General features: G+C 43.2%; 1 protein-coding gene across 1 annotated transcript in view; it reads right to left on the bottom strand.

The window, feature by feature from the left end:
* Nucleotides 1-24842, bottom strand: part of LOC138446670 (ATP-binding cassette sub-family C member 4-like) — a 161567-nt gene that overhangs the window by 116839 nt on the left and 19886 nt on the right. Inside the window, exons 6-12 of the mRNA XM_069601899.1 lie at nucleotides 24251-24376; nucleotides 22805-23054; nucleotides 20358-20459; nucleotides 8803-8892; nucleotides 6721-6912; nucleotides 912-1006; nucleotides 602-688 (exon numbers count right to left, since the gene is read on the bottom strand). Of these exons, the coding sequence (XP_069458000.1) occupies nucleotides 602-688; nucleotides 912-1006; nucleotides 6721-6912; nucleotides 8803-8892; nucleotides 20358-20459; nucleotides 22805-23054; nucleotides 24251-24376 (942 nt within the window). The remainder of the gene's footprint in view (nucleotides 1-601; nucleotides 689-911; nucleotides 1007-6720; nucleotides 6913-8802; nucleotides 8893-20357; nucleotides 20460-22804; nucleotides 23055-24250; nucleotides 24377-24842) is intronic.

Here is a 24842-nt window from a genome sequence, read left to right as displayed (position 1 = left end):
ACCCTACATGAGGGTCCAAGTATTAATTCTAGTAGGAATCCATGAAGCAATGTTAAATAATTGAGCCATATTCAGATGTGAAATAAATCATTTGTAAATTCTAGCCTTTATTATGTATTTCCAAACCAACAGATTAACCAATAAGCATAAACCAACAGTCTTTCCACAGAAGTCCTATGTCAGTACTGAAAATTTCACTTCTAATGTGTCTTCAACACATGATGGAGGAAAAGGACTGGCATCAAGTTACCAGGTTACCAAGTCCTACTCTCTGATTTACAATTTTTACATTGCCCTTTTTACCCCTGGGGTCTGGATCCATCAACTGCAAGTCATGGGGGAACCTGCCATCTATCCTTCATTCGCTAAAGCATGGACCCCACTCTCCTCCACACACTGGAAGCACCTGCTGTATTTTCCTGTCCTCCCCTCATCATGATGTAAGATTTCTCTACGATGAATCTTCTGTGGAGGGAAGGGAGGAACACCAGGGCAGCGGGAGCTAAGGCTCTTGGAGCACAAAGGCTTTCCTGAGCTCCCTTCCCTGATCCCTACAGGGTTCCTGGAAAGAAGAAATGATATAAAACAGGTGCAAACTCACTGTTCGAACAAGTGCCTGCTGACTTCTGTGTCCACTGCGCTGAGCAGATCGTCCAGGAGGTAGATGTCTGCGTCCTGATACACGGCTCTAGAAAATGTAAAGAGACACCAGGAGAGGACACTTCACACTCCCTGGGTCTCATCTCTGAATCATGACAGCATCCAGAAACCCCATGCTCATTCCAAGAGCCCAAGGAAAAGACCAAGACCCTGCTTCACACAGGCCCTCCCGGTGAGCGGAGTCTGAGTGCTCACGTCCACTAGGAGCCGCGGAGGAGGAGGGGCAGGATGGCAACTGAAACCCCATTTACCTGGCAAGGCTGACCCGGGCTTTCTGTCCTTCACTCAGTGGGGTTCCTCCATCTCCTGTTACAGTTAGATCTCTTTCCTTCAAATTCTGCAAATCCTGTGTGGAGATAGAAAAGGGAAAAAAGAAAAACATTTAAAATGTGTTCCCCTGCCATCCTAACCTTTCAGCATCAGTTCTTCATACAAGTGTTTAAGCAACAGCAATGTGCTTATTTCATAGTGACTAAACTGTAACCAGGAAATTTAAAAAAAAATCTTAGGGCTTTTTACTTGTTTTCATTCTGTATTTTTTCAAAGCATTTATGCATTTTACCACTTTAACAGGTATTTATTGAGGACTGACTATACACCAGGCACCATTCCGGGCACAATGAATTCAGCCAGGAGGAAACAGAGCTCTTAGAATTTCTTTCCACAGTGGGAGATGGGTGATATGGAAAATTAACCTGAGCACAAGGACTGAGGACAAGAAGGAAAAGAAAGCTGGCCCAGAGGGATGGAGAGTGAAGGAGGGAAGTGAGTCCACGTTGGGGCGTGAGGGCTCTGCTCAGAGAGGGTGTGAGCAGATCTGGGGAGGGGGGAGCTCAGGCAGACCCGGAGAGGCTGCTCCTCAGAGGGAGGGGCGGATGCAGGGACCATGGGGAGATGCCCAAGGTGTTCAGGACAAGGAGACAGGAGAGCAGAGTGAGAATGAGGGGGTGAGGGTGGAGACAGAGCAGGAAGAGCCTGGGGGCACTTCAGTAAAAGGGGAAGGGGGAGGGGAGGATTGACATGGTCTGAGGTTTACAAGGAAACTCCTATGCTTTGCAGAAACCAGGCAGTAAGTGGGGAAGGGTGAGGGCAGATACAAGTGAGGATGTTACTGGAATAAGCTAGAGAACAGTAGGATTGGAGAGACGGGGTCACACTCCAGACACATTTGGAAGACAGAGTTGTGAGACCTGCTGATGGGATGGGTGTGGGCTGTAAGAGGAGACTGTGATGTCTGGGGTGAGGAGGGGGAAGGACAGGGTCTCCATTTACTGAGCTGGGGAAGATGGTGGAGGCAGGTTTAGGAGACATCACTTGTGGACAAGCTGAGATGAGCTCTTGGTGATGTCACGGTGCAGCTGGACATGCAGGTGTGAAGGTCTGTGCTAGAGACACAGGTGTGAGAGCTGGTGGCCCAGGAGGCGAAGGCACAGGACTTGTTTTATCCCAAGTTACCAGTTGTCCTGATCTTGGTCTCTGCTTCTCACTTTCAGAGAAGGGATAACACCGTACCAGTGTCTTCACAGTGATACTTAAGGCAAGTCATAGAGTGACAGACAAGGTCTGTACAAGAAATGGGAGCAGAAAGAGCAGGCTGGGCAGGAAAACCAAAAGGAAAGAAAGAGTGTGCTCGACGTACACCCAGCAGATCAGCTGGACTAAGTAGATGCTTGTCTGTGAAAGCAGGATGTATGGCAAAACCAATACAGTATTGTAAAGTAAAATAAAGTAAAAATAAAAATTAAAAAAAAAGAAGGATATGAAGCTTTGACTTGAGGATCTAGGAATCTACCATAAGTTATATTTGAATATTATTTAAGAAGTAAATGGACAAATCAGTCTATTTTCCCCAGAGTACCTGGGGAAATTAAAAAAAAAAAAAAAGACAACAATATCCCCCAAATGGCAAGATAGCAATCAGGTTTAAGTTACACAATTATTATGTTAGAAATCTTTGAATTATCTACTAAACCCCTCAGGCACCAACCTAAGATACACAGCAGTACCTTTCTGCAGATGACGCCCTCACTCTCTGTCTCTACTTTAGCAAATTTGGGGGGAAAGCGGGTAGCACACTGGAGTCTGCCTGATAAACATGTCCTTTGATCTCCCTAGGTCTCACATTCTTCTTCTACAGAATGTGCTACAAAAACCAGAGTCACTAAACTCAAAAGTGCCAACACTCTCTATAAATGGAAAAAGGACTGGAGTTGATTGTAACTTGCTACTGGTGGCTGATGCCTATTTTCCCATCAAATCCACAGTGGGACCACATTCACAGCGTGGGTCATAACATGCAAAGCACATGACCATAAGGAGAAGAAAGAATGTCTATCATAACCCTCCCTGACAGTCACACAGACACACAGGTTCCCTGCTCACTCAAAGCTTAACTAGGTTATATCCAATGAAAGGCAGCAATTGATTTGTTATGAAAATCCATCATTCTTTCATCTTCTTTCTTTGTTGAGTTCAGAAGTTATTACCATGTCTTAATTTGGTTTTCATGAACAACAATGAGCCACTTTAAACAGGTTCCCAGCCCTACATTCTCTCTCTCTCTCTCTCTCTCAAACACACACCCACACACCCACACACACACCCCTTAGCACAGTTAGGGCAAAGAAACAGGCTCTCTCTGAGTCTTGTAGCAAGATTGTGACTGCGTTGTTGACTCTGAACATTATTTATGGACCAGCCCCAAATGGGAAGACCATTTCACAGGATTTGCAACAAAATCCAAGTCAGGCTAAATTCCTAGCCACCATTTTCCAATTAGGTTAAAGGGAAAAGACTGACTTAAGTATAGACTACAATTCCCTGCACTGACAGAATGGTGTTCTTATTCACGTTATTTTCCTTTAAGTTCAGTTCAGTCGCTCAGTCGTGTCTGATTCTTTGCGACCCCATGAATTGCAGCACACCAGGCCTCCCTGTCCATCACCAACTCCCGGAGTTCACTCAGATTCACGTCCATCAAGTCAGTGATGCCATCCAGCCATCTCATCCTCTGTCGTCCCCTTCTCCTCCTGCCCCTAATCCCTCCCAGCATCAAAGTCTTTTCCAATGAGTCAACTCTTCTCATGAGGTGGCCAAACGACTGGAGTTTCAGCTTTAGCATCATTCCTTCCAAAGAAATCCAAGGGCTGATCTCCTTCAGAATGGATTGGTTGGGTCTCCTTGCAGTCCAAGGGACTCTCAAGAGTCTTCTCCAACACCACAGTTCAAAAGCATCAATTCTTCGGCGCTCAGCCTTCTTCACAGTCCAACTCTCACATCCATACATGACCACAGGAAAAACCATAGCCTGGACTAGATGGACCTTAGTCGGCAAAGTAATGTCTCTGCTTTTGAATATGCTATCTAGGTTGGTCATAACTTTTCTTCCAAGGAGTAAGCGTCTTTTAATTTCATGGCTGCAGTCACCATCTGCAGTGATTTTGGAGCCCCAAAAAATAAAGTCTGACACTGTTTCCAATGTTTCCCCATCTATTTCCCATGAAGTGATGGGACCAGATGCCATGATCTTAGTTTTCTGAATGTTAAGCCAATTTTTTCACTCTCCTCTTTCACTTTCATCAAGAGGCTTTTTAGTTTCTCTTCACTTTCTGCCATAAGGGTGGTGTCCTCTGCATATCTGAGGTTATTGATATTTCTCTTGGCAATCTTGATTCCAGCTTGTGCTTCTTCCAGCCCAGCATTTCCCATGATGTACTCTGCATATAAGTTAAATAAGCAGGGTGACAATATGCAGCCTTGACGTAGTCCTTTAACAGACTGAGTCCTTTAACAGACTGAGTCCTGTAACAGACTGGTTCCTTTAAGTTTCCTCAATTCTCACTGAACAGCAGACACACACACTAGAGGCAAACTAGGAGAAGGTGATGCTAGCTTGACGCCATCCGCCCAGAAGCACATCAAGGGCCCTTCAGCAATGGTGGAGACTTACAGTAGAAGCACCAGGGAGCAGACTTCTGAAATGGTAAATGTGGGCCGGACGTGAGGCCCTGGCAGAGGAGGGCTGGACTCTAGAGTCAAGCAGCAGGAGCCCTGCTTCCTTCACAGCTTTTCTTTCTTGTGGAATCGCCCCTCCTCTCACGGCCTGTCAGCATCCTGCCCATCTTTCCAGGCTCACCCCAAGCACACTCTCCCATGAAACCATTCTGGACTCATCTCTACCTGGTGGGTTCCTAAGGCTCTGTTTACATCTCTCATATCTCACGAAGGACCATCTTATTCTGTTCCATCATTTGTACCCGTGTACATGGCTTCTCTCAGCTCCTGAGGGGTAAGATCTGTGTACCAAGCTCTGTGCTGGACCCTGACGCAGATTATCTCTAATCCTCACAACAAGCTCACAGGAAGCTCTGGCCCCATTTCACAGATGAGGAAACTGAGACTAAGTGAAGTCATATCACTGGTCTGAGGATGGTCAGCTGTTAAACAGAAAAGCTGGAATCTGAACCAGATCATGTCCTTTTGAACCACTTGATAACCTTTTGCTCTTTCACATCACATGGCCCACGGGGTGACCGAAGATTGTATCTGAAATGAAGACAACACTAAAATAACTCAAGTCTCGAAGGCCTCTATACCTAGACACAGAAGGATCTTATTATCTATGATTGTCAAGGCAACCTGAAAAGAAAATGTGCAAGTTGCCAGGAGTATGTAAATATGAGATGAAAGTATAAACTTACAGGCATCCAAGAGGGCGCTGTAAGGTCAAGCAATATATATGGGAAAATATCAAACTAGAATTTATCAATATGATACCTTTAACTAGGTAATGCTTAAAACTTTTTAAAATCCTTAAAAGTTTTATTTTTAATAAAATCTTGTTTAAAAAAAACTTAAGTTTTTAAAAGTGGTTAATGATAATATACAAATGTTACATACTATATTGCTTATGGTAACAGAATATGTTTATTGATGATTTATGTGGCATCTGCCCCCATTACTTCCTGGAAAATAGATGAGGAAAAGATAGAAACAGTGATAGATTTTATTTTCTTGGGCTCAAAAATCACTGCAGACATTGACTACAGCCATGAAATTAAAAGATGCTTGCTCCTTGGAAGAAAAGCTGTGACAAACCTAAACAGTATATTAAAAGCAGAGACATCACTTTGCCAACAAAGGTCCATATAGTCAAAGCTATGGTTTTTCCACTAGTCATATATGGATGTGAGAGCTGGACCATAAAGAAGGCAGAGTGCCAAAGAACTGATACTTTTGAATTGTGATGCTGGAGAAGACTCTTGAGAGTCCTATGGGAGATCAAACCAGTCCATCCTAAAGGAAATCAACTCTAAATATTCATTGGAAGGACTGATGCTGAAGCTGAATCTCCAATACTTTGGCCACCTGATACGAAGTGCCAACTCACTGGAAAAGACCCTGACACTGGGAAAGACTGAGGGCAGGAGGAGAAGGAAACAATGGAGGATTAGATGGTTGGATGGCATCACCAACTCAATGAACATGAGTCTGAGCAAGCTCCAGGAGATGGTGAAGGACAGGGAGGCCTGGCCTGCTGCAGTCCATGGAGTCAAAAAGAGCTGGACAGGACTTAGTGACTGAACAGCAACAACAATGAAATGTTTACAGATGAACTTACATGAGATCTAGGATCTGCTTTAGAATCCCAGGGGATGGGGTGGGGTGTTGGGTGGAGGGGTGGCACAGGGCAGGGGTAAAGACCCAGCAAGACTGGCCACCAGCTGACCCTGGCTGAACCTGGGGGTGGGAACATGAAGGTTCATTACACGGTGTTCTCTATTCTTACAAATTTTTGTAATTGTCCATTAAAAAAAGGATCTAAAAGTGAATGATACTTCACCAAATGAAACAAAGGTATTCTGTGACCATCATTATCACACCAGAATTAAAACAGCAACATATATGACTGCATACTTACGCAGAAGTCCAGCATAAAGCAACAAATAAGACCTCACAAATTCAAAAAAAAAAAAAGAACTTTTAACAAACCTTAGAGCTTAAATCAACGTTATCATTATTTGAAATTCGACTACATACAACTCAAGAGTCATTACTCACCTCTTCCAAAGCACAAGCTTTTATTACTTCTTTATATCGCTCTTCTTCATATTTCTTCCCAAATAAAATGTTACTCTTCACAGTTCCTGGAAACAACCAGGGCTGCTGAGAAACATATGCAATCTTCCCAAGCACGCTGACCTTCCCCTGGCTCGGGGGCAGCTCCCCCAGCAGAGCACTTAACAGTGAGGACTGAAATAGACGGCAACACACACACGTGAACAGGGTACACTCAGGACAGAATGTGCCCCGCAGCACAGCCGACCCCACCCGGGTGCCTGATACACGATATCAGAAGAGTATAGAAGTACAGCTTTGGATACTACAAGAAAAAAATGGAAAAGAGCATTATTGGTCACCGTAAAGGTTAATAAGGAATATTAACATGATAACAATCTACTCTGCCTGAGTTCCCTCAGATGAAATGCTCTACTCAGCAAAGACTAAGAATGTTTAATATCCTTCACTAGCAGAGCAGACCAGCAGGATGTGTATTTTCTGTATCTGATGTTTAATGCAGTTGTTCCTGCATCTGGGTATCTTTCACTTGACAAATAGTTGTTCTTAAAAAGCTATGTGGGGCTTCACTGGTGGTCCAGTGGTTAAGAATCCACCTTCTAGGATGGGGGGAAGGGATAGTTAGGGAGTTCAGGACGGACAGGTACACACTGCTGTATTTAAAATGGATCACCAGCAAGGACCTACTGCACAGCTCATGGCACTCCGAGATTCACTGTTACGTGGCAGCCTGGATGGGAGGGGGTTTGGGGGAGGATGGATGCATGTGTACGTATGGCTGACATACACCCTTCACTTTCACCTGAAACTATCACAACATTGTTAACTGGCTACACCCCAGTACAAAAGAAAATGCTAAAAGAACAATAATTATATCCAGATAATAAACACTGAAAAAAAGAAGAATCCACCTTCCAGTGCCAGAGGCTCCGGTTAGATCCCTGGTCCCCTGGTGGGGGAACTAATATTCCACATGCCCAGGGCAACTGAGCCCACATGCCACAATTAGAGATGCCATGCACTGCAACAAAGACCCAGTGCAGCCAAATACCTAAATAAGTATATTTTTTAAAAAAAATTAAGAACAATGTGTGAAGAATATATCCAAAGATTATTATTTAAAACAACTCTGCGATTGTTGTATTTGAAGAACAGAAGACCACCATGCCCAGGGAACTCAAATCCTGGGCTCTGTGACAAATAGGGGGGTGGATGGGATGAGAGGCGGGAAAGAGGTTCAAGAGAGAGGAAACATACGTATACCTACGGCTGCTTCATGCTGATATATGGCAGAAACCAACACAATACTGTAAAGCGATTATCCTCCAATTAAAAATAAATTTTTTAAAAAGTCCTTCATGGAGGAAATCATCACCCCCTCGTGTGTACACCCCACATTTAGGTTTCTGGATTTTGTTGTACAAAACACAGGACACTAAGCGCACACGTACACGTCCTTCACATCTCCTGTAACACAGAGAAATGACATGCCTGTGTCCATGCCGTCAGAGCACTCGCCACACTGGGCTAAAATAGTCTGCCTTCATATCTGTCTTGCTCCAGAACCTGGTTACCTCTGGAGGGCAGAGGTGTCAAGGTCTGGTTCATGCCTATATCTTTAGCTCTAGCACGTGGTTGCACGTTCCCTACATGTGCACTGATGGGACCAAATGAAGTCACATGAAGAAATGCTCAGAGCTTCCTGGAAGAGCCTTCACCACCTCCAGACTTCCTGGAGGGGCCACTGTGACAAAAAGAAGTCCCCACTGTCCCCGTCCATCCTGAACAGCTGCCACATAATCTCCTTCACTGAGACGTGCAAACTCCCCACGAGCAGTTCCCAAGTATTCACATGAGGCATCAAGAAGGAAAACACAATGTGCATTTATCCTGATGTATCTGGCCATGAAACCTTTTTGCAAAACTAATGTTCCTAGAGAAGCAGCTTTCTAGATAGACCCAATTCAAACTCAAACTGAGTCACACTCAGCTCTGGGCTCCACTCTGAGGACTGAACAGGGGCTGTGGCGTTACATCAGGCTGACAAAAGGCATCATAACTTACCTTTCCTGCTCCCACAGGTCCGACCACAGCTAACAGTTCACCGGGTCTGACAGTAAAGGAAAGGCCTTGTAGGGTTGGGGTTTCCGATTCCTGCAAATTAAAGTTTATAAAAATGTACCCATTTCAATAAAGTAATATACATTACTTTAAAAAGTAGAGAAAGTAACGTAATAGTCACTGATATCCTAACATTAACTCACATTTTTCTCCTTCCTATTTTAAGATACTGTGTCCCGAAGGCCTTTCCATCCAATACTAAGTCTTAGGGGGTTTGAAGTAGTTTTAAGTTGCCTTTAGAAAGCCTTCTTCTTTTACTAGATTTATATATGGACACAGCTCTAGACACCCACAGAATTGAGTAGCAGAGATGACAAGGCACCTTCCTGAAATGCAAACTGAATGATACACACTAGTTTATTAAAATAATGTACTTAATACAATATCCAGTGCGGAAGGTTTTTAATCATTTATAAGTTTTCATCAGGACCCTTGGTTTTAACTGTCTCATTAATCTCCGCAAAGTGGCAGCATAAGCACCTGGCATGCCTGGACCTTTACTAAATAAATAAATTGAAAGTGAAAGTCGCTCAGTTGCATTGCAGGAGGATTCTTTACCAACTGAGCCACAAGGGAAGCCCAAGAATACTTGACAGGTAGCCTATTCCTTCTCCAGAGGATCTTCCCGACTCAGGAATTGAACTGGGGTCTCCTGTATTGCAAATGGATTCTTTACCAACTGAGCTATAAGGGAAGCCCTAAATAATTTGAAATCTCCACTAATCTCTCCATTTTCATTTGATAGAATGAACCTCAGTAATGCTAGGCAAGCAAAGAGGCACTTTATATTAAGAAGTCACTCTTGGTAAATTAATTCTTATAAGTAATCTTCAAAGCTCTAAAGAGAGCTTTAATTCAACACCTACAACAACAACAAAAAAAATGGGTAATAAAGAAATTAATTATGACACCATGGGTCAGAGTGATAAAGCCTCAATTTTATACATGATACATGCATTACATATCCTGGCTAAACAGGGCAATAAGGTACTTCTACTGTAAGAAAAATATAAAACATGAAGGTATGTGTGACAACACATAATCCAACTCAAAGGTGAAGGACAAAGTACTCCTCATGCTGGTCACAGGTCACGTTCCTAAGAGACTTAGGGTGTCTGTGTGTCTTTACATATCCTGAGTGTTAAGAAAATAGTAACTTCCATGTTAAAAAAAAAAAGTTTATATGTGATTAAGTAAAACACTCAAAAGACTAAAAGCACACAGTCTGGATTAAAAGTCTGAATAACCTTCAAATGAAATTTTTTCTAGAAAAAACTGAACTGATTAAACAACATTCACATACTAAAAAAATGACAGTGATTTTTCATCACCCAAAAAACTAGTTTCAGATTTTAGGAATGAAAAATCTATCAAAAGAAACTGCATTTTAATATACAAGAAACATTTTTTAAGCCTTTTAAGCTTCTCCACTTTCCCCCTTAGTCAGTCTTTCCATCAAGAAGCTTCCATAAGCCTCTTATCCATCTTCATCAAAGGGCAGACAGACTGGAAACCACAATCACAGAAACTAACCAATCTGATCACATGGACCACAGCCTTGTCTAACTCAATGAAACTATTAGCCATGCCATGTGGGACCACCCAAGACAAACAGGTCATGGTGGAGAGTTCTGACAAACGTGGTCCACTGGAGAAGGGAATGGCAAACCACTTCAGTATTCTTGCCTTGAGAATCCCATGAACAGCATGAAAAGGCAAAAAGATAGGACACTGAAAGATGAACTCTCCAGGTCAATAGGTGCCCAATATACTACTGGAGGTCAGTGAAGAAATAACTCCAGAAAGAATGAAGAGACAGAGCCAAAGCAAAAACAACACCCAGTTGTGGATGTGACTGGTGATAGAAGCAAGGCCTGATGCTGTAAAGAGCAATATTGCATAGGAACCTGGAATGTTAGGTCCATGAATCAAGGCAAATTGGAAGTGGTCAAACAGGAGATGGCAAGAGTGAATGTCGACATTTTAGGAATCAGCAAAATAAAATGAATGGAATGGGTGAATTTAACTCAGATGACCATTATATCTACTACTGTGGGCAAGAATCCCTTAGAAGAAATGGAGTAGCCATCATGGTCAACAAGAGAGTCCAAAATGCAGTGAAAGTGAAAGTGAAGTCGCTCAGTCATGTCCAACTCTTTGTGACCTAGGCAAGAATACTGGAGTGGGTTACCATTTCCTTCTCCAGGGGATCTTCCCGACCCAGGGACCGAACCCAGGTCACCCACATCGGAGGCAGATGCTTTAACCTCTGAGCCACCAGGGAACCTACTTGGATGCAATCTCAAAAATGACAGAATGGTCTCTGTTCCTTTCCAAGGCAAACCATTCAATATCATGGTAATCCAAGCTTATGCCCCAACCAGTAATGCTGAAGAAGCTGAAGTTGAACAGTTCTATGAAGACCTATAAGACCTTCTAGAAAGTGAAGTGAAATCGCTCAGTTGTGTCCAACTCTTTGTGATCCCTTGGACTGTGGTCTACCAGGCTGCTCTGTCCAAGAGATTTTCCAGGCAAGAATACTGGAGTGGGCTACCATTTCCTTCTCCAGGAGATCTTCCCGACCCAGGGATTGAACCCAGGTCTTCCACATTGTAGGCAAATGTTTTACCTTCTGAGCCACCAGAACTAATACCCCCAAAAAATGTCCTTTTCATTATGGGGGACTGGAATGCAAAAGTAGGAAGTCAAGAAACACCTAGAGTAACAGGCAAATTTGGCCTTGGAGTACAGAATGAAGCAGGGCAAAGGACAATAGAGTTTTGCTAAGAGAACTCACTGCTCATAGCAAACACCTTCTTCCAAAAACACAAGACAAGACTCTACACATGGACATCACCAGATGGTCAATACCAAAATCAGACTGATTATATTCTTTGCAGCCAAAGATGGAGAAGCTCTATACAGTCAGAAAAAAAAAAAAAAAAAAACAGACGGGGAGCTGACTGTGGCTCAGATCATGAACTCCTTATTGCCAAATTCAGACTTAAATTGAAGAAAGTAGGGAAAACCAGTTAACCATTCAGGTATGACCTAAATCAAATCCCTTATGATTATACAGTAGACAAGAGAAATAGATTCAAGGGATTAGATCTGATAGACAGAGTGCTGAATGACCTATGGACAGAGGTTCATGACATTGTACAGGAGACAGGGAGCAAGACCATCCCCAAGAAAAAGAAATGCAAAAAAGCAAAATGGCTGTCTGAGGAGGGCTTACAAATAGCTGAGAAAATAAGAGAAGCAAAAAGCAAAGGAGAAAAGGAAAGATACATCCATTTGAATGTGGAGTTCCAAAGAATAGCAAGGAGAGATAAGAAAGCCTTCTTAAGTGATCAGTGCAAAGAAATAGAGGAAAACATTAGAATGGGAAAGACTACAGCTCTCTTGAAGAAAATTAGAGATAACAAGGGAATATTTCATGCAAAGATGGGCACAATAAAGGACAGAAATTGTACGGACCTAACAGAAGCAGAAGACATTAAGAAGAGGTGGCAAGAATACACAGAACTATACAGAAAATATCTTCACTACCCAGATAATCACAATGGTGTGATCACTCACTTAAAGCCAGACATCCTGGAATGTGAAGTCAAGTGGGCCTTAGGAAGCATCACTACAAACAAAGCGAGTGGAGGTGATGGAATTCTAGCTGAGCTATTCCAAATCCTAAGAGATGATGCTGTGAAAGTGCTACACTCAATATGCCAGCAAATTTGGAAAACTCAGCAGTGCCCACAGGACTGGAAAAGGTCAGTTTTCATTCCAATCTCAAAGAAAGGCAATGCCAAAGAATGTTCAAACTACTACACAATTGCACTCATCTCACACACTAGTAAAGTAATGCTCAAAATTCTCCAAGCCACCTTTAACAGTACGTGAACTGTGAACTTTCAGATGTTCAAGCTGGTTTTAGAAAAGGTAGAGGAATCAGAGATCAAATTGCCAACATAAGTTGGATTATCAAAAAAGCCAAAGAGTTCCAGAAAAACATCTATTTCTGCTTTATTGACTATGCCAAAGCCTTTGACTGTGTGGATCACAATAAACTGTGGAAAATTCCAAAAAAGATGGGAATACCAGACCACCTGACTTGCCTCTTGAGAAACCTGTATGCATGCCAGAAAGCAACAGTTAGAACTGCACATGGAACAACAGACTGGTTCCAAATAGGAAAAGGAGTACGTCAAGGCTGTATATTGTCACCCTGCTTATTTAACTTATATGCAGAGTACATTGTGAGAAATGCTGGGCTGGAGGAAGCACAAGCTGGAATCAAGATTACCAGGAGAAATATGGATAAGCTGAGATACGCAGATGACACCACGCTTATGGCAGAAAGCGAAGAAGAACTAAAGAGCCTCTTTACGGAAGTAAAGAGGAGAGTGAAAAAGTTGGCTTAAAGCTCAACATTCAGAAAACTAAGATCAAGGAATCTGGTCCCATCACTTCATGGTAAATAGATGTGGAAACAGTGAGAGACTTTATATTTTGGGACTCCAAAATCACTGCAGATGGTGACTGCAGCCATGAAATTAAAAGATGCTTGCTCCTTGGAAGGAAAGCTATGACCAACCTAGACAGCATATTATAGAACAGAGACATCAATTTACCAACAAAGAACCATCTAGTCAAGGCTATGGTTTTTCCAGTAGTGATGTATAGATGTGAGAGTTGGACTATAAAGAAAGCTGAGAGCCGAAGAATTGATGCTTTTGAACTGTGGTGTTGGAGGAGACTCTTGAGAGTCCCTTGGATTGCAAGGAGATCCAACCAGTCCATCCCAAAGGAGATCAGTCCTGAATATTCACTGGAAGGACTGATGTTGAAGCTGAAACTCCAATACTTTGGCCATGTGATGCGAAAAATTGACTCATTTGAAAAGACCCTGATGTTTGGAAAGATTGAAGGCAGGAGGAGAAGGGGATGACAGAGGATGAGATGGTTGGATGGCATCACTGAATCAATGGACATGAGTTTAAGTAAGCTCCAGGAGTTGGTGATGGACAGGGAGGCTTGGCGTGCTGCAGTCCATGGGGTCACAGAGTTGAACATGACTGAGCGACTGAACTGAACTCCTTTCTTCCTGCCTGACACTTGGGATTCCTAGTTTACTGCTTTTCATTCAGTTATGACAGCAAAATAGTGAACCACCTACAAACAGAAGAAGGAGGAAATGGCAACCCCCTCCAGTATTCTTGCCTGGAGAATCCCATGGACGGAGGAGCTTGGTGCACTACAGTCCACAGGTCACAAAGAGTCGGACACGACTGAGCAACTTCACTTACAAACATCAACGTTCTATCACAGCCCCTCAGTCTGTCAAGGACAGAGTTCACTCCGTGTTCAGGCTTTAGGATCATGCACTGCTCCGGCATGACCAGAAGGGGGCAGCACTCGACAGCTCATGGCTGCTGGGTCCCTCCCTGACTGGTTATCCAGGCTCAGGGAACACTAACTCAACAAACATCATCATCTAAGCCACTACTCTGTGCAGACACGGTTCAAAACCCCGCCCCGGGAGATCTGGAGGCTCCCACAAGACCGTTTGTTTTGCTTATTCTTTTTTTTATTATTTTGGCTGCTGCTCTGGGTCTTTGTTGGGGGTATGGGGGTTTAGTTGCTCTATAGCATGTGAGATCTTAGTTCCTCAACCAGGGATGGAACCAGAGTCCCCCATATTGGAAGGTAGATTCTTAACCACTGGACCACCATAGAAGTCCCTGGAACCATTTATTTTAAACCTTAAAGATTGAGACCAAGTCCCATCATTCCATGAATGAGACCTGGGTCCCTGAGACCTTTCCCACCTGCCCACCTGGCTGTCTAGGGGAGCAGGTTACAGAGCTCACGTCTGTCTGTCTCTTGCCTCCCAGACCAGCAGGGGCTTCATTCAGACTCAGCTTCTCTCCAAAACCCCAACGTCTTCCCATTCCCCTCCGAGGGCTCTCTCACCCATGACCTAACCCGACAGCCCTAATTACTAAAGACCCCAGCAAGGGGCAGAGTCCTTCCACAGGCAAGACCAGGACAACAGAACAGGGTGTTGTAGACCACAGTGCAATTTACACAGAAGTCTGTGACCATGTTATTAAGCTCTTGAAAGAACAAGATAGTTCATTTTAAAATGCTGCATAGTTTGGTACAAAACCACATCAGTGTGGTCACCTGCACACATTAGGGGGGAGGATGCACGGGACAGAAGGACAGACGCAGCGATGGGTCCACTTGAACATCTGCATGGAGGACGCGTTGTCGGGCTCTCCCACCCGCTGCTCCGGGCCGCAGGCTGCCTGGCCATGCTCTGTGTGATGACCAGGTCAGGACACCACCCTGGCCCTGACATGACTGTAGCCTGGCTTTACTGAGCACCAAGAGAGCCCCAGTGTCGCCACTCCTCAGGGGCACCTCTCCAGCCCCAGAAATCTGGGAAACCACAACAGCTGTGTTTCCTGTTTTGATGCTAAGACTGCTAATACTACCTGCTTTTGGACTGAATGAAAGATAAAAACTATTGTTTACATAATTCAAAGTTAGTGACTGCCAGGTGGTGAACACAGAAATCTTTCTGTATCTGTGCCTGCTGTCACACCATTGCCAACCAATTCGAGAGCTAACACCACAACTCCGCCTTCCCCTCTGCAGCTCCCACCGCAGCTGCCACATCAGGTGTAACTAAAACCACTAACTCCGAGCTCACAACCTGCACCAAAGACTGCCTCTGATGCAGCCAGGTTCTTTGGAGTAATTGTCCTTTCTTGGGTGTGTAGGCTGTAATTTTCTTTCTCCATACATTCTGCAAATCTAAAAAACAAAACTACCACACTCTGTGGACTTCCCTGATGACTCAAATGGTAAAGAATCTGCCTGCAATGTGCCGAGACCCAGGTTTGATCCCTGGGTAGGGAAGATCCTCTGGAGAAAGGAATGGCAACCCATGCCAGTATTCTTGCCTGGAGAATTCCAGGGACAGAGGAGCCTGGCGGGCTATAGTCCATGGGGTCACAAAGAGTTGGACCCAGCTGAGCGACTAACACTAACCCCACCCTCTGAAAATTGACCTGCTCAATTAACAAGGGCTGGAATGTAACTCACTGAAACCAAAATATCATCTTTCAATATGCCCCCATGGAAGATGCTATTCTGGGGTCTTTAATTTTTCAAGGGATGCATATCGGAGCATCACTCTTGAAGAAAAATCAATTAAATCATTTTGCTCAAGGGGAATATTTAAAGTAGTCTGCATAAATATTTGTGGCTTCTTCTTTTACCTTAAATGGCTGCTGCTATGGGATTAGATTCTCTCTTCCTGACATGCCAAATGTAACTCTCTAAGTGATGGAAAACACTGTCCTGCTCAGACAACCTCATGACCCTTTTGCAGGTGCAGTGAAAGTCACTTAGCAGTCCCTAGGCAAGATTACTAGAGTGGGTTGCCATTCCCTTTTCCAGGGGATTTTCCCAACCTAGGACCCGAACCTGGGTCTCCTGCACTGCAGGCAGATTCTTTACCATGGATCCACCACGGAAGCCCAATATGGTAAAGTAATTAGCCTCCAATTAAAATTCTTTTAAAAAGTAGTCATTTTAACCCCTGAAAGATGCATTATTTTTATTCAAACTCAGGATGTACTTTAGTGACCAGAATTGAGAAGAAGGTGCTAAATGAGCATCAATCAGGTGAATTTTTAGCTATCATTTAAAAAGTGGAATCAATTTTAAAATTTAGTATCTTTAGAGTAAAATTTTGTGCTTGATAACAGTTATCTTTTCTACATGGAAAAATGATGCCACATCCCAGATTTAAAGAAATGAATGGAAAGAACACAAAAATAGTAAAGTTCAACAGATTATTGTTCATACTTAAAAAGCACTTTGTATCATTTAGAAATTAAAGAACAATGCCTTAAAGTCTAGACTTAACCTAAAGTGCTGGTGATTTGCTATTTCACATTAAAGAAGGCAAAAGTTTGTCTGAGGATGTTAACTGTTGATGTGGAAGTAAAAAATCTGCTCTAAGTATAACTGAAAACTTACCTACTTTATTTCAAGCCTGAGTAACTTAAACAATTTATATGAAGTCAAAAGCCTTCATCTATTGAACCAACCTAAATTTTTATGGCTATTAAAAAGTATAAAGTTGATTTAGTTATATTTTCCTTTGTACTTCAAAAAGTATCCTAACTGTTGTACCTTAAGATTTCCACTGAGCTTTCTTAACATGTAACTTTTATAAGGCAAGAAAGAAGTTTTAGATTTACTAACTCTGTAATGAGACAATCATTTTAAGTTTTGACACAGAAAATGTGAACAGTGTAATTTCAGAAAAAAATTTTAGTTGATCGGATTACTGTCGATTTTTAATGATGATTGCCCTGGGTAACTTCTCACCCATCTTTCTCTTCTTAGTTTCAATCTGTGTGGTATGGTAAGCATGCATACTTTCATCTCTTTAGTTTCCTTGTGAATCACTACTTTTTTCAGGTTTAGAGGGATCCTTCTTCCCTGCCTTTGACACACAGGATTAGTTCAGGGGCTTAAGTCAGTTTAAAATGAGCTTTTGCTCATTAAGGCTCCAGGTCATTAAGCCTTTTTTGTTTTAGTTCCCTTACCCTACAATGGCTGGATTTAGCACTTGGTTTTCAATATTATATAGTAAGAAACAACAAGTTGCTCTTGACCATTTCTTAAGCCAAAATTCCTTACATTTAGATAATTAAAGATTCATAAAATGAAGATTTACTATTTCTTCATTGCTTGCTGGTACAGCTACAGTTTGTTTTACTCGCAAGTTTACACATATCCCTAATGTTTTCAAGTGCCTTAATTGTTAATATCTCTGGCTTCAAAGGCTTCTGGGAAAAGATATGCTTACCTCACATTTTTGTGTCTCCCTCAGTAGGGACAGTCTAGTTAACTCACAAAAAATGTTATTATGGTGCCAGGGCCATTAGTTTTTAGTGAGTGCTATTAGAGACTAGATTCAGTTGAAAATACTTAGAATTTCCATTCCATGGAAGTGGTAAAAAGTAGCTGCAATAGCATAATCATCATTTACCTAGATAGGAATACCTTTGTTTTGCTTTGCTCAGTCACTCTGCAACCCTATGGACTGTAGCCCGCCAGGCTCTTCTACCCGTGGGATTCTCCAGGCAAGAATACTGGCGGGAGTTGCCATTTCCTTCTCCAAGGAAACTTTGACACCCAACAATGTTAACCTTGTATATATTTTTATGAAAATGTAGCTGATGAAGCCTCTCATCTCTGTAATTTTGAATTCTGCTCTAACAGAATCATAATATCCCATTAGTTAGATTTTACAAGAACCTTACAACAGAAGTCATAGCCTTTTCCCCTCTTCCTTCAGCAGTTCAGTATCTTGAGTTAGTAATAAGGTTTTTTTTAACTCTAGAAGCTATATAGAAACCTTTCCAGATTTTTCATCTGATTTATTCACATGGACTGTAGTACAGCTAAAATGCCTTATTCTACCTTATAGGCATTTGCTGCACAGGCAGACTGCTGCACACTGATATTTTTATTTCAGTTAATAACTGCAGAACATATACTGAACTGATTTAAGGTAAATCTCCTGGTGGTTCAGAGGTTAAAGCGTCTGCCTCCAATGCTGGAGACCCGGGTTCGATCCCTGGGTCAGGAAGATGCCCTGGAGAAGGAAATGGCAACCCACTCCAGTATTCTTGACTGGAGAATCCCATGGACAGAGAAGCCTGGTAGGTTACAGTCCACGGGGTCGCAAAGAGTTGGACACGACTGAGCGACTTCACCTTACCTTACCTTACCTTACATGTTTGCTGGGAACAAAAGAAATCAGCTAATAAGTTCATACAAAGTATGTGTTAGCATTTACATAAAATGGTCTTTATAATGGAATTTTAGTGGTGCTTTCTATAAATGCTTCAAGAGCATTACGACGAGAAACACCAACCAGAAGGTAAATCCACCGTATTAAGGTAGCAGAAGCTCTCAGGTTAGATCAGACACCCTGTGTGAGTTTCCATGGACAGAAGGTGCAGGGACATGGTTTCATGTATCTGGGAACAAACCACTGGTGGTCGGTGGGGACGGCAGCTGCTGAGTCAGAAGCAGGTGAACAGGATGCAGGGCGCACCACAGACTCACAGGCACGGAAGACAGGGTGAGTCTACAGTCAGGACGCGTGCTCTGTGGTCCCCACTCTGACAGCCCAGCTCCTGGGCTCTGCTCTGGAGGGTGGACTCTCTGGTGGAGGTGCCACCTCCCTGAGTCCCCCCAGCCCTGGGGGTGGGCGCAGCTTCCTGCCTTTGATAACCCCTGGGTCATCTCACGCACCACCGTTTTGCCCTTACTGCTTTTTTCTCCCTCTTTCATCATCTGCGTAACTAATTCCCTGCATGGAACTCCCTCTCCTGTGGTGGGGTTCTATTTTCTTAATCAGTCCTCACTGATACAGGAGGGTGAGCACAGAAGATCACGGAACCGGGGAAAAGGTGGGGCACTTCAGTTGGTAAAGGGGCTGAACTGGGTGTGCGATACTGACAGCTTCTTGAGACTAGACCCTGTTGTTTTTTCTGTTTGACTGAACCTAACAAATAAACCAAGTGTTGGAAATCACCAGCTCTCCCTGTCAGCTTCCACACAGCGTAATCCTTTAACTAGGAATCACTGATGCTCATTATGATCACCTGCTGTCTTCTCCTACCCTGCTAAGTCACTTCAGTCGTATCCGACTCTGTGCGACCCCATAGATGGCAGCCCACCAGCCTCCCCCGCCCCTGGGATTCTCCAGGCAAGAACACTGGCGTGGGTTGCCATTTCCTTCTCCAATGCATGAAAGTGAAAAGTGAAAGTGAAGTCCCTCAGTCGTGTCCTACTCTTAGCAACCCCATGGACTGCAGCCCACCAGGCTCCTCCATCCATGGGATCTTCCAGGCAAGAGTACTGGAGTGAGGTGCCATTGCCTTCTCCGCCTCCTGCCCTGGCTGCCACCAAAGTATCCAGAACCATCCAGAAGCTCAGGATAGGAGAGCCCCCACTCTACCCCACAGCAAAGATCCAGATCATGGCCTCACTCTGTGTATAATAAACTGGTCTGAAAATCAAGGCAAAAAATATATGCTGATTCTCCAAAGCCTCTTTAAAAACTAGTTGTGTATTTTTTCAGATAACCCATATCACTGTCCAATTCTGTAAATGCTAACATTACAAATGTATGGACTTTAAGTTCAAAATGTGCTAATACTTTGAAATCTCTCTTGAAAATGAGAGAGACAGCAACATGTCAAACATCTTAGGCTGATTTTATAATTAATCTCCATTAGATACAAACATTAGTCCCTATTTTGAAAAATTTTGTAACATACTTTTAGCAAATGAGCAAGTCACATTTTACACCGTGGGTAAAATCTAAAAATTCTCCAATGAATCCTAGTCACAGTTGTCTGTTAGCAGTCATGATCTTGGAATGGAAGATCTGTTACCTCATCCCAAAAAGCAGTGAAATCTTGCATGTCCACCATCACTTCACCATCTGATGGCAGCTGAGTGTTGACCTGTGGTATTTCATCAAGTAATAAAAAATTCTACAGAAACAAGAAAAAAAAACAGATTGTTAAACTGCAGGAAGAAAGCACAAACAAAAACAACTGTTTTCCTGGGATTTGCAAACTTTGAACAGTCTAAATACTGTTTTGCTCACTGTACTTAAAGTATTAGTTCACATCAGAACATATTATGCAATACATGAGGCCCCAGTTTGATTCCTGGGTCGGGAAGATCTGCTGGAGAAGGGATAGTCTACCCACTCCAGTATTCTTGGGCTTCCCTTGTAGCTCAGCTGGTAAAGAATCCACCTGCAATGCAAGAGACCTGGGTTTGATCCCTGGGTTGGGAAGATGCCCTGGAGAAGGGAAAGGCTATCCATTCCAGTATTCTGGCCTGGAGAATTCCACAGAATCTATAGTCCTTAGGGTTGCAAAGAGTCGGACACAACTGACCAACTTTCACTTTCACTCAGAACATATTAACTAATGTATGGAATAATACATTACATAATTACTATTATTACATAATTAATAATTACTATTACAGCTCATGCTACATATAAATATAATCATATAGTGTATTTGTTGTTCCTCAGTCACTAAGTCGTGTCTGATTCTTTGCAATCCCATGGATTGCAGCACTCCAGGATCCACTGTCCATCACTATCTCCAAAAGTTTGCTCAAACTCATGTTCGTTGAGTCAGTGATGCTATCCAACCATTTCATCCTCTCTCGTCCCCTTCTCCTCTTGCCCTCAATCTTTCCCAGCATCAGGGTCTTTTCTAATGAGTTGGCTCTTGGCATTAGATGGCCAAAGTATTGGACCTTCAGCATCAGACCTTCCAATGAATACTCAGGGTTGATTTCCTTTAGGATTGGCTGATTTGATCTCCTTGCAGTCCAAGGGGCTCTCAAGAGTCTTCTCCACCACAGTTCAAAGCATCAGTTCTTCGGTGCTCAGCCTTCTTTATGGTCCAACACTCACATCCATACACGACTAATGGAAAAACCATAGCTTTAACTATAGGGAACATTTTTGGCGAAGTAATGTCTCTGCTTTTTAGTACACTGTCTAGGATTGTCATAGTTTTTCTTCAAAGAAGCAAGGGTCTTTGAAATTCATGGCTTCAGTCAGCACCTGCAGTGATTTTGGAGCCCAAGAAAATAAAGTCTGTTTCTGTTTCCATTGTTTCTCCACCTATTGCCTTGAAGTAATGGGATGAGATGCCATGACTAGTTTTCTGAATGCTGAGTTTTAAGTCAGCTTTTTCACTCTCCTCTTTCACCTTCATCAAGAGGCTCTTTAGTTCCTCTTCACTTTCTGCCATAAGGGTGGTGTCATCTGCATGTCTGAGGTTATTGATATCTCTCCCAGCAATCTTGATTCCAGCTTGAGCTTCATCCAGCCCAGCATTTCTCATGATGTACTCTACATATAAGTTAAAAAAGCAAGGTTACAATATACAGCCTTCATGTATTCCTTTCCCATTTTGGAACCAGTCCATTATTCCATGACCAGTTCTAACTGTTGCCTCTTGCCTTGCGTACAAGTTTGACAGGACACAGGTAAGGTGGTTTGATATTCCCATCTCTTTCATGATTTTCCATAGTTTGTTGTCATCCACACAGTCAAAGGCTTTAGAGTAGTCAATGAAGCAGTACCAGATGTTTTTCTGGAATTCTCTTGTTTTTCTATGATCCAATGGATGCTGGGAATTTGATCTCTGGTTCCTTTGCCTTTTCTAAATCCAGCTTGTATATCTGGAACTTCTTGGTTCACATAATGGTGGGAATTATAAATGTGAAAAGAAGAGGGCAGCTAGGGAGAGAGGATTAAGCAGTAAATAAAGAGGGGCCAGGGATGAAAAGGCAGACACAAAAGGTGGCTCAGATATCAACAAGCAAAACATCTGTGGAGGAAAGAACTCATTTTTGAACACAGAGAATTAAGTGAATCTGAGGCCACTCTTCCTGTCCAAGCAGCAGGGAGCTCTCAGCAAGCTCCTCCCCTCCCGGCCCAGAGAGGACCCCTATGCCCCAGGACTGCACAGTCGCTGCCTGGTCCCTGGAGTCAGCACAGGAGATGCACTCTGATGCTTCTCCTGCTTTTAGACATTTTAGTCACTCTGCAGGCACCACTACACTAGAGCCCTGTGCTATGCTACTTATATATACTACTGCCCCTACATGAGAACCAGTCTTACGACATCTGTAACACACTCTACCTAAGAAGAAAGGGAAGTACCTACAACATTCTGGGAAGACTGCCAGCTTTGGCACTGAGAGAGCTAAATATCTCCCAACTGGAACACAGTGATACCAAACAAATGGGCATTTTACAAAAAATCCACCGACAACTGAAAACAATTATTTGTCCCCAAACCTTGATTCTTCGGATGCTGACGACAGCCTCTGACACCTTCTCGACAGCCATGGGGAAGTAGAGGGTGCTCGAGAACCGCAGAGCCTCGATCAGCGTCACCACCACAAACACTTGGCTGGCTGAGATCCGGTTGTCAAGGAGCTCATTGGTGATGAAGGTGACAAAAATCATAATTTTGCTGATGGCAAAAAATGATGCCAAATTCATGCCCCTAAGGTAGGAACTTTTCAGAATCCTAGAAATTTCCTTCCTGAAAAGGAGAGTAGGAAAGAGGGTTTATTTTATTTTTTTATTATTATTATTTTTTACTTTACAATATTGTATTGGTTTTGCCACATATCAACATGAAGCCGCCACAGGTGTACACGTGTTCCCAATCCCAAACCCCCCTCCCACCTCCCCCCACACACCATCCATCCAGGTCATCCCAGTGCACCAGCCTCAAGCATCCTGCACCCTGCATCGAACCTAGACTGGTGATTTGTTTCTTATATGATATTATACATGTTTCAATGAAAGAGGTTTTAAAAGAAGCATCAACATCCAAGGCATGAGTTCAAGTCCTCACATGGAGACACTACACAGTGCACGCCCAGGGCTCCGTCCCAACACCAGGACACACACTTCATCACCACTTCACTCTCCCAACTAAAGAGAGGCTTCATGTCACCCTTTTAAACACTGTGGGTAAATTGGACTGGGTTTGAACATTCTTTCAACAAGCATTCATAACCACAAGTCCTGGGCCAGGCTCCCCACTTATGACAGAAAGACACAGCCCCTCTCCTCCTGGATCTCATGAACTTGTAGAGAAAGAGGATAAGACACCCCAAAACAGTGAGACACCAAGACATCAGACAGAGGCAGGCACCAAGGCCTCTATGGAAGCACATGTCCTGGCTATCGTAACTAGTGCTGCAATGAGCATTGAGGTACATGTGTCTTTTTGAATTCTGGTTTTCTCAGGGCATATGCCCAGTAGTGGGATGGCTGGGTCACATGGCGGATTTATTCCTAGTTTTCTAAGGAATCTCCAGCCTGTTTTCCATAATAGCCGTGCCAATTTGCACTCCTACCACAGTGCAGGAGGGTACTGTTTGTAGACTTTTTGTTGATGGCCATGCCTACCAGTGTGAGGTGATATTTCATTGTAGTTTTAATTTGCATTTCTCTAATAAAGAGTGATGTTGAACATTTTTTCATGTGTTTATTGGCTGTTTGCCTTCAGAAGCATACATAATTTTTCCTTTAAGAAGATCGTAAGTGGAACAGCAGGTTAAAATGACATCTCCCCTCTTCCACTTAACCCTTCTGCCACATGTTAGGTGTGGATTTCATAGTATTTAAGCTCATCTACATGTGAAAACTTGGTAAGACTTCTAATTTCAGTCGGTAAAAATAGAGGGGAAAATACAAAAATACGGTGTGATATGTACAAAAACTTACCTTCTCAGTCTGGTAATAAGGTCTATAAATGACTTTTCCCAAGCATTCATTTTTACTGTTCTGATGCCAGTTATGACTTCACTTATGATCCTGATCCTGTCATCTGTGAGAGCTGCAGTCTTACTCCTGAGGGGACAGACGTGAGATGAGCCTCAGTGACCACAGCCCAGCTTTCCTCAGCAGCAGCAGCAGGGGGCACAGGGAGGGACCAGGGGATTGATGATTCCCTACAGCTCTTCTGTGCTGACATCACAGGCAGGTCCTTCTCAAAGTGCAAATGGAGAAAAAGACTTCTAGAAGTCAACCATTCAGCCTAATTCAAGGAGTAACTTGGAGAACTCGCAGTACTGGCTGAGGAAGACCCAAAGTAAGTCAGGTATAAACTCTCTGCCCAAGGAGGTCGCAGTTGGGCAGGGAAGGCAAAAAGACACTGAATCTGATGGGAAGACAGTGTCTGTGCTGTGATAAAATAGGAGTGAAGTGCTGGGGAGCAGAAAAGATAGGGCTGTTAATTCCACTGGGAAAGGAGAACAGGAGCTTCAGAGACCTGGTACCATTGGAACAGGGCCTTGAAGGATAAGGAACATCTCTC

This window comes from Ovis canadensis, chromosome 10 (assembly GCF_042477335.2).
Source record: "Ovis canadensis isolate MfBH-ARS-UI-01 breed Bighorn chromosome 10, ARS-UI_OviCan_v2, whole genome shotgun sequence".
NCBI classification, from domain to species: domain Eukaryota; kingdom Metazoa; phylum Chordata; class Mammalia; order Artiodactyla; family Bovidae; genus Ovis; species Ovis canadensis.
This window is presented reverse-complemented; position numbering and strand designations above follow the sequence as displayed.